The sequence below is a fragment of the Pyrus communis genome, chromosome 6 (assembly GCF_963583255.1).
Source record: "Pyrus communis chromosome 6, drPyrComm1.1, whole genome shotgun sequence".
Taxonomy (NCBI): domain Eukaryota; kingdom Viridiplantae; phylum Streptophyta; class Magnoliopsida; order Rosales; family Rosaceae; genus Pyrus; species Pyrus communis.
Window position 1 is genome coordinate 13,799,266 of NC_084808.1, and position 13,805 is coordinate 13,813,070.

At 36.1% G+C, this 13,805-nt stretch overlaps 2 protein-coding genes across 4 annotated transcripts; one reads left to right on the plus strand and one right to left on the minus strand.

Moving 5' to 3' along the window:
• The first annotated feature begins 1,082 nt into the window (after positions 1–1,082).
• On the plus strand, positions 1,083–6,442 carry LOC137737201 (chaperonin CPN60-2, mitochondrial). The gene is made up of 18 exons (XM_068476611.1): positions 1,083–1,220; positions 1,449–1,473; positions 1,586–1,717; positions 2,384–2,543; positions 2,758–2,933; positions 3,027–3,122; positions 3,298–3,402; positions 3,544–3,630; positions 3,726–3,815; positions 3,925–4,005; positions 4,117–4,185; positions 4,390–4,467; positions 4,648–4,743; positions 5,004–5,103; positions 5,187–5,290; positions 5,429–5,534; positions 5,641–5,719; positions 5,806–6,442. The coding sequence occupies exons 1-18, from the start codon at positions 1,183–1,185 to the stop codon at positions 5,918–5,920; spliced, it is 1,737 nt and encodes a 578-aa protein (XP_068332712.1). The 5' UTR covers positions 1,083–1,182; the 3' UTR covers positions 5,921–6,442.
• A 4,613-nt stretch (positions 6,443–11,055) lies between these two features.
• LOC137737804 (PHD finger protein ING1) lies at positions 11,056–13,739 on the minus strand. 3 transcript variants are annotated; one of them, XM_068477362.1, is made up of 7 exons: positions 13,531–13,739; positions 12,845–12,916; positions 12,478–12,665; positions 12,294–12,354; positions 12,025–12,124; positions 11,587–11,740; positions 11,056–11,497 (listed from the first exon to the last, which is right to left on the minus strand). In XM_068477362.1, the coding sequence occupies exons 1-7, from the start codon at positions 13,556–13,558 to the stop codon at positions 11,387–11,389; spliced, it is 714 nt and encodes a 237-aa protein (XP_068333463.1). In that variant the 5' UTR covers positions 13,559–13,739; the 3' UTR covers positions 11,056–11,386. The 3 variants fall into 3 exon arrangements, with proteins under 3 accessions (XP_068333463.1, XP_068333464.1, XP_068333465.1); XM_068477363.1 differs by lacking the exon at positions 13,531–13,739 and adding an exon at positions 13,079–13,480; XM_068477364.1 differs by lacking the exon at positions 12,845–12,916.
• Between the last annotated feature and the right edge of the window lie 66 nt (positions 13,740–13,805).

Genomic DNA, 13,805 nt, shown 5'->3' on the forward strand with positions numbered 1-13,805 from the left:
GACTGAAAATTCGTAAAGATATACTCTGCAAACTCTGTTCTTTAGTCCTAAATCCTAAACGTCTTTTCCCCGATGTGCGCACAATATTTTTTCAGGAGAACAAGTATCAGTTTTGCATTTTTGGCAAAGAGAAAGACATCAAGTAGTCGTTTGATGTTTGTTGTGGATTCGAATATACAAAGTCGGGGTGTTCAAAAATGGGTAGAAGTTGTTTATTGCATGCTTGGTTGTGACAGTGAGGATTTGTATTACCATGAGGAAGCTGCAACTTGTGAAGATAGAGATAATCTCCCGGGAAACGAAATTGAAAATGAAAAAAGAATTGAAAAAAGATAAAACAAAGAAAATAAGGGAAAAAAGAGGAAGCAATTTATACCTCTTTCACACAATATGTACTATTAAATCTATAGAGTGAGAAAGAAGTTCCTAGCGTTAATTATCAATATTTTAAATAAAAACTCTATTCTTATTGGTCCGCAATTACTATGATTTTCTAAACTGGAGAGTATAATTGGAATATAATTTATTTAGGAGCTCTTAAAGTAATTTTTAGTCTTTTTAGCTAAAATTTAATTAAAAAATTGAGAGCATGACTAGAGATGCTCTAATCTAGCTAAATGCATAAGTACATATATGATATATCCAACAAATAAAAAAATTAAAGATGTCCAAACTGATATACATGTTGCTTAACTAAACGTAGTTTTCATTATTAAAAAATATAATATATATTCAGAACGGACCATCCTACTTTCTTAATAGCTCTATCAGTGACTTGGATTGTAACTTGCTGGAGGGAATTCTTTAATAGGTATATTTGGGTGAGGAACATTTCAATGGATTTAAACATAGTAATGAAAAAAAGGATCACAAAAAGTTAGGAGGAATCACAAAAAGTCTTGGTTAAAATGAGACAACTCAAATGTCAAGGTGTTAAAGTGACAATTTCAATTTCAAAAGTAGAAAACGAGTTTCATATTGAACTTGAGGGGCGTATATGTAATTAGATACAACTGTGAGACTGAGTTGTGACTTTGGAGGACCCTAAAACCCTGAAACCCTACGCTTGACAGGCTGATTCCAGACTCTTCCTCGCCCAAGTGATAAAAGTACGTACACTACACTACCCTCACAATCTCTTTCTAACAATCTCTCTAACTCTGCAACCTCGGACTTCTCAGTATGTACCGCTTTGCTTCAAGCCTGGCTTCCAAAGCTCGGTACTTTCCACCGTTTTCTGCAATCTCTGCCCTTTCTTTCTTCTGGGTTCTCTTCGTTTTCTCAATTGACCCGTTCGGTTCTACTTAAATATTAAAAGATATTTCACTCTCATTTTTTTAATGAAAAATTGCCCAAAATTTAAGTTTTACTATGCAATTTTTCTCTGTAAGAGTCATATTTTGTGCCCTTTTAATGCTAATGTTGATTTATTCTTTTTGTGTTTGCAGGGTTGCCAGGAACTGTACCAAGCAGGTGCGTTTTGGTTGCTTGCTTAAAAGGGTCTATTGGTTAAAGAAATGCGAAGCTTTCTCCCTCACAAAGAACTCTGTTTGATGTGTTCTTGTGTGTTTGGTTTGTGTTTCAGATTGGTGGTAGGCTGAGTTGGAGCAGAAACTATGCAGCCAAAGACATTAAATTCGGGGTGGAGGCCCGAGCCCTCATGCTCAGTGGTGTCGAAGAGCTTGCGGATGCTGTCAAAGTCACCATGGGACCTAAGGTTATCTACCTGATTCCACTACAACTCATTCTAGTCGGCCATTTACCTTTCACCTTATACAAAACTTTCACATTGACTTTGTATAAGTGTGCTCTATGTGCATTAGGTGTAATCCGATAATTTCATACATTTGCGTTATATTTGAATCAAAAGATTTATTTATTTATTTGTAGTTTCCTTCAACTTGACTATACAATTATATCTACTGGTGTGCTTTACTCAAATTTTGTTAAACTGAAACTGTAACTCCTTAGTATAATAAATATGGTTATGAAAGTAGGGGAATTTTCATTTTGTTCTGGTCTTTGTAAATGTGTGTGTCAATGTTAAGACTGCGATTGGAGGCTTTGACATTTTTATTGCTGTTATTAAGAAGCTATTTCACAGGACTCATGGAAAGAACTGTAATAGCCAGATGTTTGGATTAAATCTTGTTGGTAAACTACAATCAAATAATGGGAAATGGCACATTGAGAACCTAAGTGCTAAAAGGCTTTTCGATAGTTGCTTGTCTTTGTTTTCGTAGTCAGTAAGATATAGATTATACATTTGCTTCGTTTTAATTGTCTTGCTATTATTTATAGTGAAAATGAACTTGTATGTTGAGTTCTTGTATTTTCTCTTTTCTTTGAAAAAAACTGACATGGTTGCTATTTGCTGCTAAAGGGGCGTAATGTGGTTATTGAACAAAGCTTTGGGGCACCCAAAGTGACAAAAGATGGTGTAACAGTTGCAAAAAGTATAGAGTTCAAGGATAAAGTCAAGAATGTTGGTGCTAGCCTAGTGAAACAGGTTGCTAATGCTACCAATGATGTAGCGGGTGATGGTAAGTCATATGCTTGAATATGTCATTCAATCATCATTGTCTATCGATGTTTTTCTTTTGCATTTGGATTAGTTTCCATAACTGAAAATCAGGGTGGACGGTTCTTTTTTTTTTTTTTTTCTTTCTTTTGCTTGAATTAAATATTACTTAATGGATTGATATTGCCTAAATTTCTGTCTGGCTTCGTAATTACAATTTTTAATTATTCTTGCAGGTACAACTTGTGCTACAATCTTGACCAAGGCTATTTATACTGAAGGATGCAAGTCAGTTGCTGCCGGGATGAACGCAATGGACCTGCGACGTGGTATTACTTCGGCAGTTGATTCTGTGGTAACAAACTTGAAGAGCAGAGCACGAATGATCAGCACTTCTGAAGAGATAGCACAGGTATTTTGGACTTTCTTATACAGCCTTGTCTTCTCTTCCGTTAGTTCCTTTGGTTTTCGAGGATTTGAAGGTAATGTATTGTAACTTTGATAGGTTGGAACAATATCAGCGAATGGAGAGAGAGAAATTGGTGAGTTGATTGCAAAGGCCATGGAGAAGGTTGGAAAAGAGGGAGTAATCACAATCTCTGTAAGTTAACTTTAACTCTCGTGGTTATTCTCTGGCTGGTTTGTTGTCCCAGTTATATAGTCTAAGTCATGCTTAGATTGAGTCATAAGTAAAAGCCGATGATGCTGATATCTTATATTTTAGTCCCTAATGATCCCCAAGACATGTAAGCCTTAGGTTGTGTTAACGTTTGCAGGATGGGAAAACATTGTACAATGAGTTGGAAGTTGTCGAGGGGATGAAGCTAGACAGAGGCTACATATCCCCTTATTTCATCACCAACCAGAAAAATCAGAAATGCGTAAGTTTATGTTTGACTCAGCAATCACCGAGTCTTGAAATTGTCGGAGGCTGCTTGTTCAAGTTAATCCACACATCAAATCTCTTTTTTCTTGATGCTTATTAGCATCTAACTTATCATATCATGTGTATGTGCTTACAGGAATTGGAAGATCCTCTGATTCTAATCCATGAGAAGAAAATCTCAAATATTAATGCCGTGGTCAAAGTATTGGAGTTGGCTTTGAAGGTGAGCATTTCTCTGGTTTAGCTCACCAGTTTTCATTCATTTTTATTTGTTTTTTAAATATGAATGGGTTGAATAAATTTTGATGCTCCGTTCAGAAGCAAAGGCCTTTGCTGATTGTCGCAGAAGATGTAGAGAGCGATGCGCTGGCAACTCTTATTCTAAATAAGCTTCGTGCTGGTATCAAGGTTTGCTTTTAGTCCTTTTTCTCTCCTGTTTGTGCTTCTTTTTCCTTTCCTAGTTTGATTCTTCATGTAGTTATGGCAGCATTTGTTAATCTAATGTGATTTGCAACAGGTCTGTGCAATCAAAGCCCCTGGTTTTGGTGAAAATAGGAAAGCCGGTCTCCAGGATCTTGCCGTTCTCACTGGGGGTTCTGTAAGTTGCTTTTAATTGTTAGTTTTGTATCATTATGGCGTGACCCTATCAATTTCATCTCTTTTGTATTTTTATTGTGACCAGTTAATGAAAATCGCTTTTGTATTTTAGGTTATTACTGAAGAGCATGGTCTGAATCTTGACAAAGTGGAATTGGATATGCTCGGAAGTTGCAAAAAGGTCAACTTTGGTACACTTGTGCTTTATCTGCTTTGGCAGCCTAACCATGGCGTGTACTTCATTGAGAAGATGTTCTACATTTGGTTTATATCTATTTGAATTTGGATTAATGGAATTTCCTGATCAATTTTAAACTACTTTTCGTCGTGTCCAATTTTTCCTTCACTGTCCTAATATCTGGTAATATGTGGGCTAATGCTTCAGGTCACAGTTTCAAAAGATGACACTGTAATTCTTGATGGTGCTGGTGACAAGAAGGCCATTGACGAAAGATCTGAACAGGTTTGTGTTACTTCCTTGGGACTAGTTTTAGTCCAATTTTGGAACTGTTGACATAAATGGTTTGCATTTTAGTTTTGTAACAAAAGATGTAGATAATCCTTTTCGCCTTTTTAAATAGTCATCTACAACTATGCTTTCAGATATGTACTTAACCTTGATTCCCTTCTATTTCGGTGACAGATTAGGTCGGCAATTGAATTAAGCACTTCCGACTATGACAAGGAAAAGTTACAGGAGAGACTCGCAAAGCTTTCTGGTGGTGTTGCCGTTTTGAAGGTACGTGTTTAGTAAGCTTCGTAAACTCGTCTGTATTTCTTCATCCCTCTAGGGTTGTAGCCATCAATTTTTGGGTGTTCTTATAATTTCTTCCTCATTTTACCCCATTGTAAATTAATTATAGTTGTTGTTAACAATCATAATAACGATAAAAGTGAATCGACAAACGTCTATGGCCGAATTTCCTTGTATTAGTTGTAGTAAATGATACTGTAGATAAAATCGGTAGTAAACAGTAGTGAGATTTGCTTATATTGCAGATTGGAGGAGCTAGTGAAGCGGAAGTTAGTGAGAAGAAGGATAGGGTTACCGATGCCTTAAATGCCACTAAGGCTGCCGTTGAAGAGGGTATAGTACCAGGTAATTTATTTTGTCATTTTGGCCGCTTTTGTTTGATGTTGCCTATTTGTGTCGACATTCTTATAACTATCTTCCTTTTATAGGTGGTGGTGTTGCTCTTCTTTATGCATCTAAAGAGTTGGAAAAGCTCCAAACTGTTAATTTTGATCAGAAGGTTGGATTTCAAATTATTCAGAATGCTCTAAAGGTTTGTATATTCTGCTAGTTTTTAAAGTTTGGCCTTGATGATCACCATCTTATTGAGTAATGGAATTTAGTTTTTGAGTTCTACTTAAAACCCATTGCTGCATTTTGTTTGTTGTTCTAAGTCGTGTTGGTTGTGTAGGCACCTGTTCATACAATTGCTTCTAACGCGGGAGTTGAGGGAGCTGTTGTTGTTGGTAAGCTATTGGAGCAAGATAACGCTGATCTTGGCTATGATGCAGCCAAAGGTAAGAAATCCTTCGAGAATACTTTTCCGCCAATCAATTGCAGAAACTATTTTATCTTCACTGTTACTCATTTTGGTTGGTTTTGCTTTTTCCATTGCTTAACCAGGTGAATATGTTGATATGATTAAAGCTGGAATAATTGATCCATTGAAAGTAATTAGAACTGCTTTAGTGGATGCTGCAAGGTAAAGCCCTAGTAGACCTGTGTTTTAATCTTATTAGCTTAGCTACGATTCCTCATCCATTGATTTTTGTTGCCCTTTGTGCGCAGTGTGTCGTCTTTGCTCACGACTACTGAAGCTGTTGTAGTTGAGCTTCCCAGTGAAAAGGAGACCCCGGCAATGGGTGGCGGTATGGGTGGTGGCATGGGTGGAATGGATTACTGAGGGCCTCCCTTTCCCACTCATTTCACAACCCACCCTTTGACTTCACAAAATCCACTTGCAAGATGAGCAGCAGGGTGTTATAGCCATTTTAGATTTCATTAGGTTTGGTCATATGAGGCATTGCTTAGTTACTGAGAGATCAACAAGTTGAGGATACAGAGTTGGCGTTGGAACAAGAATCCCATTGTATCCAGCCATGTTTTCAAATAAAACTGTATTACTTTCCTATGCAATTTAGTATATTTTTTCTTACGATTAGGTTAGGTCAAGGGTTTGATTTCCTTCCCTCGGAACCAAAAAGAATGCTTCAGTCTGTCACAAGCCGGAATGGCGTTGGCAAACAGGAGGTTCTTGCGCGTCAATACAATAGTGACCACTGTAGTGGCTTCTCTTCATTGGAGCAAAGTTAGAATTCTGTCGTCAGCTGGCTCAGCTAAGAGGAAGGTAGAAGCACGAAATCAGAAACAAGATTGTTCATTTTGTCCTGGATATCTGTTCATATAGATAAGAAACGACATTTTACTCGGCAACCCCCACAAAGCAGATGGGTTTCTGCATGCATAACTTTTACAGGTTTTATGTTCTATGTTAATGCAAAGAGAGCTGATCTTGTAAACTTCGATCTAGAGTGCGCATCACCGAATAATTCCTAGCCAAAATATTAGGCAGAGATTCCAAATCTGTGAAAAGTTTCTCTCCTATCCGTACGGATAATTTGCACTCACTCGTATTTTCAGCATAGATTTCGGAAGGTTTGGAAAACAACGAATGTGACATTTTACAAAAGATGTGCAGTGAAACTGTGAAAGCATTGCTTTGAATTGTAAAAGAGAATCAGAGATTTGAAGTTCCTTGGATAACAGTCGTTTTATTCGATTCATTACTGCCGCCGGATTCCAAGTCAAAAAGCAAGCACACAAAAAGGCACAACAAGATTAAAAAAACTGAACCAAACTGTCCTGTGAAATGCCAAAATTATATTATATGTTGAATTCTTTGCAGATTCATTCGTTTAAGTAGGCCTAGCAAACGGATCATGTCTGTCGTGTTCATGTCATTTTCGTGTAATATCTGTTATCCTAACCGATCGTGTCGTGTCACACCCGTTATGAAAAATATATATATTTTTTTCCTTAAATTTGCACATACCACACATTGCCACATAAATATTACTTCAAAACATTAAAACATATTCGTCGTTTAAGTACTACATCTACACTCGAAAATAAGAACCTAATAAATGAACATCCATACATTACTAGTCTATTAAAAAAATATTAAATGTGCAAGGATATGCAAAATGAAAGAGTTTTTGTTTTCAAGGTTGTGAAGCCTTTCTTAAAAGTTTAAACCTTCCCAATGGAACTCAAAGCTTGCATGGTACTCCTTTTACAAAATCCTCAATTTTCATCGATCATCATGACATAAGATTTTGTGGTATCCACTAGTGTAAATATTTTAAATTGAAGATCGAATTCATTCATTGTATTCATATAGGGTCAAGAAGTGTAGCTGTAAAAAAATCATCAAAATCGGAGTTAAAATAACCGTTAAATCGTGTTTTTTCGTCGATAACCGTAAAAAAATTTTGTCTTGTTACTTGATCTCTGAATGTTTGTTTTTTGCAATTTTTTGCTGATGCGATCTGAAAGCATATACAAACAAGTTTGACGGTTGATCGTTGAAATTAGTTTCGTAGAATTCATATCCCATCAAGTTCAATGTTATATATATATATATATATATTTATTTATTTATTTATTTATTTATTTATTTATTAAGTAGATTTAAATTTATTTATTTTGTACGTATAACACTTAAGAAATTGAAAGGTATGTATATTTAAGCCGATCCAATGGTCACCAATTTTTAATATTTAATTTAATATATATATATATATATATAATTATTATAGTTTTACTTTTTAGGGGTATAAAATTGTTCAATTAATATATATAATTATTATAGTATTTTTTTAGGGTTATAAAATTATAAAATTAATATTTTGTTTATCGTTGTATCGTGTTATCCACATGTGCACCCGAACCAACCCGTTATCTTAACAGGTGCTTATCGGGTTACCCGATAACGACCCGATTCGATATTATCTCAACTTAAACACATGTTAATTTCGTATCTTGTCGTGTCGAATTATCAGATCGTGTCAGAAATTGTCAGGTCTACGTTTAAGGGTTGTTCTATAATGTTTGGAGAAAGCATCTTGACATCACATAAAAGGACATTAACAAGGGGGTTTACGGGATCAGCGGTTATGTGACTATGTCCTATCTAGCAAATTAATATGACACAGCTTTCTGCTTCTAGTGACCCCTTTTGAATTTCGATAAACCATAATCCCAAAAAATCTTGGGTCTAACTGTTTGTATATTTTATGACTATTTCTCCCGTCGTATGACATATCAGATGATAGAGATTGTTTACGCGATAGAATCTCACTATGTGCAAACTTAGACATTCACATATCTGATTTGACTAGAGCAATATACTCGTTTTTAGGTAAAGCAGTGTGCTACCCTCCTACCCGTATTTAGGTCGAATATCGCTCGAATAAAAAGAGAAAAATATTTATCTCTGCTAATTAATAAAACACTTATTGGCAACCAAAATCTTATGAAATTACGAGTTTAACCTTCTAATTAAAACAGAACATGACTAAGAAATATAGAGCAGAAATGTAATGTCACACAATCAATTTTTGTTGTTTCTTTTTCAAAGCATCACCTACATGTAATCCTAACATACCTCTAATTATAAAAATAAATAAATAAACTTCTCACTCCAACATTCTCTATCACTCTTTTCCTATTTCAAAAACAAAAATAAAAAAATTTCTCACACTTTGTGTGTGCCCAGATACTAGTATTATTTATGTGAATAGTACTTATTAGTCTTATTTCCCTGTGTAGGAGGGATGCGTGGCATGGCACACCATTCTTGTTGAGCACTGGACAGTGTCAACATTCAAAACCTCACACTGTCACACCAAATATATGGTAAAAGGTAGTTTTCTGCTCTCTACAAGTTAACTGTTGACGTTACATTATCATTAGCTAATCGAACCCTGTTGTTTACCATGAAGGAGTTGCTTCTTTTTATTGCTTGGCTTTCTTCCCATTGCCACTTTTCAGTCAATTCTTGGGTACATAATTTTATTTCCCTTCAAAACACAAGATTTTCTTTCAGAAATTGAAATGCCACATTCCCCAGCCAACTTTCAGGGTTATTTTTAAGGCAAGCGATCCCAGGCAAACATTCATGAACACTACAAACGGAATATAAGCGTGCAAAGGTAAATTTCCGTACTGGGACATCCAGAATAGTACCTTTCCTATAATAAGGGCCAGCCACAAGAGGATAGGATATGGTTTATCTGCAACCCAATTCATCAAAATATAGAAGGTTGATTCCATATCAACTCCGTCCACTAGGGGTGGGCATAAAAACCGCCAAACCGCAAAACCGCATCGAACCGTGAGAAAAAAAACCGAAAAAAACCGTGTTGACCGGAAAAGTCAACTTTGAGTGAAAAACCGAACCGAACCGTTCAAATCGGTTCCGGTTCTGGTTTCGAATGACCAAGAACCGGCCGAACCGAACCAAACCGTTTTATTAATAATAAATAAATAAATTATATATACACACACATGTCATGGTATAATAGGTTGAAAAATAGGTTGAAAAATTGTGTACAGGAGCTGCTGCTTCTTGCTTGCTCTCTGAAGTCTGAAAACTTGCAATTTGTTTCATCATTTTTTTGTTTGTTGACTGATTGACCAGTGCATATGTATTTTAGTTGTCTCTTTTTGTTGACTTGGTGCCACTACCAAAGACATTTGCATTAAAAAAGATGTGTTGTATGCAACTTTATGTAATCAGTTTTAGAAGATGTATTTGAATGCATAATGATTTGGTGTTCAAATAATTTATTATTAGGAACCGTAAACCGGCAAGAACCGAATCGGAACCGGTGTAGACCGAACCGTAATGTTCTAGTCATAAATTTAAGTAGAACCGCACCGAATCGAACCGTTAATATATTTCGGTTCCGGTTCCAATTTAGGGGTGGAACCACATCGAACCGCACCGTGCCCACCTCTACCGTCCACCACTACCATTTGAGCACTGCCTTGGTTTGGTGCCCGACATGAATCGCTTTCAGCTAACTCTATTCCATTTGCCGGCACCAGTCGTCCCTGCTCAGGTAATTTAATTCACTAATTCTTTCTTTCGTTTTTTTATTGCTGATAAAATTGGTGTATTGATGGTTAATCCTAGTTTTAATCGTCAAAAGTTTTAATCTTTTGTTTCTTTAAATTGATTATTGCATATGAGTGCTAGAGTCACTGTAGATCCCACATTTCTCCTATCTCTTATGGTTCTATATTTGGCCGTAAGCATTGATCCCGCCATTTTCACTATGGTTCTTGGATCAATGCTTACGGCCAAATACAAAGCCATGAGAGATAGGAGAAAGGTGGTATCTGCAATTACTTTGGCACTCATATGCAATAATCAATTTTGTTTCCAATTTAAGAAACAAAAGATTAAAACTTTTGAAGATTAAAACAAGGATTAACCATCAATACAACCCCAATTTTATCAACAATAAAAAACGAAAGAAAGAATTAGTGAATTAAATTACCAGAACAGGGACGACCAGTGCCGGCAAATGGAATGGAGTTGGCTAAAAGCGATTCAGGTCGGGCACCAACCAAGGCAGTGCTCAAATGGTTGTCAGCAGTGGCGGGCGGAGGTGTGTTCTGGTATTATGATTTCCATTGGAATGGAATCAACCTTCTATGTTTTGATGAATTGGGTTTCAGATAAACAATATCCTATCCTCTTGTGGCTATTCTGGATGTTCCAGTATGTAAATTTACCATTGCAAGCTTATATTCCATCTGTAGTGGGCAAAGCTATTCTGGATGTTCCAGTATGGAAATTTACCATTGCAAGCTTATATTCCATCTGGTCATGAATGTTTGGCGGTTGGGATCGCTTGCCTTAAAAATAACCTTGAAAGTCGGCTGGGGCATGTCATTTCAATTTCTGAAAGAAAATCTTGGGTGTTCTGGAAAATCCATGGACGATCCTCAGTAAGGAAAGAAAGAAAATGAGGAAGCAATCTTTTATGCCTCTTTCATACGATTTCTAATTTCGCACAACGCACGGACAAATTTTTTTTAGTACTTCTTAAGATAGGGATTCTTCTATGTACTCCTAAAACTATGGAGTCAGAAAGAAGTTCCTATCATTAATTATCAATACTGTAAATAAAAACTCCATTCTTATTGGTCCATAATTACTATGACTTCCTAAACTAGAGAGTGATTAGAAATGGTTTCCAAGACCAGTAATTTCAAATCAAAACAATTAGTACCACTGGGGCGCTAGACTTAAGATCACTGACTACAACAAGGTTCCTGTAACAAGTACTCGGCATCATCATTTGCCTTTCCGGCGAGGTTTCAATGCAGCACAATCTGTACAATACCACTTTCCTCTTGGTTTGTCCTTCAGACCAACACACCCAAAATGGAACCACTCTATCTTGCACTGTTGGTGGAAAAAAACTAAAATTAGGTAATAAAGTTGAAAAAGACTTTTAAACAAGAGAAAATATAGAAAAGGGGAAAATTGCATACATTGGGGTTCTCGCATGCAACCATCTCCCCGTAGCTAACTTGGTTGCATAAACAGTACGTGGGTTCATTTGGATCCACTGGTATATCTAAATCCATAGCAGTAGGATTGACAGATGCAGTTGCTGCTGCTGCTGCGGCTGTTGCTAGTCTTGTTCTGGAAGGAATAAAAAGCATCACTAGGTTCCAGAGAGAACAAAATGAGAACATATATACTTCACATTTCATGCCAACGAAACATTCCCAAAACATGAAGGCAGGAAAGTAGTTTCAAAACCCCGCAGTTAACAGTAAAAAGAGCTCTAGTGTCGAGCATCTATAACTCAAACATGGATGCTTTCTAGAAGTGCTTAATTTTAGCTAAGAGGAAGGTAGAAGCATGAAATCAGAAAATCAACTCAAAAGAATATAATAAATGAAACATTAAGAATAGGTAGATACTTCTTACGCCCTCCTCTACCGCCTTCACTACTCTTTCCAGATTTTGCACCACTATCGGGATTTGGAGCAGGCAAGGCACTTGCGGCAGCACTATCTCTTTCTGCCATAAACCAATTCACCAAACAAAATTAGGGAAAATAAATGCCTAAGGAAGAAATAATTATGTCCTCATATGGCAATCTTAACTGTAAAATAAAAGACGAACCGTATAGTATAAACTGCAAAATTCAAAGACTCGACAAGGTGGAAAAATAATAACAGTAGAGTACCACGCAGCTCTTCCTCAAAAGTTTTCAAGTACTGATCAAGTTGTTGTATGTGTGTATCCACCTGAATATTATTACAGAATTTCAAATAAATATTCAGAGAAATATAAAATAAAATAAAAAAAACTCTAAAATCTGGAAAACAACCAAGTGCAGTATGTATATGGCAAGATGCAGCTCCATGTACCAGATCATATGCCCGTACAGCCAAAAGAACCTTTTCGTCTGCAATCCCAACACTGTGCTTCTGCTCATCAAGAGCCTCATCTGAGAATCTAACAAGGGAAGTATCAGGTGTAATATTCCCAGACTTAATTTCACGCTTTATGTCCTCAATTTCTTGTTCGCAGCGTTGTTCATTTTGTCTCTGGATATCTGTTCATATACATAAGAAACAGCATTTTACTTGACAACCCCCACAAAGCATTTTACTTTGACAGGTTTCCATATTCTATATTAATGAAAAGAATACACCAATAAAAGTAAAATATGAAAAATTCGGGAGACAATTCTATTAGAAGTTATCGTCAACCAGAAAGTACGCCAGAGCATACCTTGTAAACTTTGATCTAGAGTGCGCATCACCGAATAATTCTTAGCCAAAATATTAGGCAGAGATTCCAAATCTGTGAAAGTGAAAACAGAAAATGAGGGAGAGATATCTATGAAAAGTTTCTCTCCTATCTGTACAGATAATTTGCACTCACTCATATTTTCAGCATAGATTTCAGAGGGTTTGGAAAACAACGAATGAGACATTTTATGAAGATGTGCAGTGAAAGCATTACTTTGAATTGTAAAAGAGAACCAGAGATTTGAAGTTCCTTGGATAACAGTCGTGTTATTCGATTCATTACTGCCTCCGGATTCCAAGTCTTTCGGAGGAAATTTCTTGATGCTGTATGTTTAGATAGAGGAAGAGTGCGGTTTAAGACTGTTATTCACGTTAATTTGATGTGTTGGTTTGTTTTCGTTAATTTGGGTTTCTGAACATTTTCTTCAACCTCCAAACCAAGTTTTTGTTTCCCACAAAAGATTAAAACCTTGAAATTAAACAAAAATAAACCATTTTATCTCACACAAAAATTGAAGCCCAATTCACTTAATTGATACAGAAAATAATTATCTGACAAAGTAATATAATTGATTGGTTCTCAATTGCATAAAATCAAATTGAAGCTGAAATTCAAAGAGAGTTATGTTGAGACAGTAAAATGAGAGAGAGAGAGAGAGAGATTACTGGCGTTGAATTCTTCAAGGAAAGACATGGTGATGAAATTGAGGCAAATGGGTACGAAAGTTCTGGTTATAGCTCCAAAACCCGAACCCTAATAGACTGATTGCAGTTGTTTTCCCCCTCTCTGTGAACCCTAATATTACGGAAGAAGATGGCGATGGCGCGTACCGAGAGCAAGTTTGCAAAGTTTCTAATACTATGATTTGACGAAAAAAAAATAATAATAATACAACCAATGATAATTGACCCACCAAAATAATAATAATAATAATAATAAT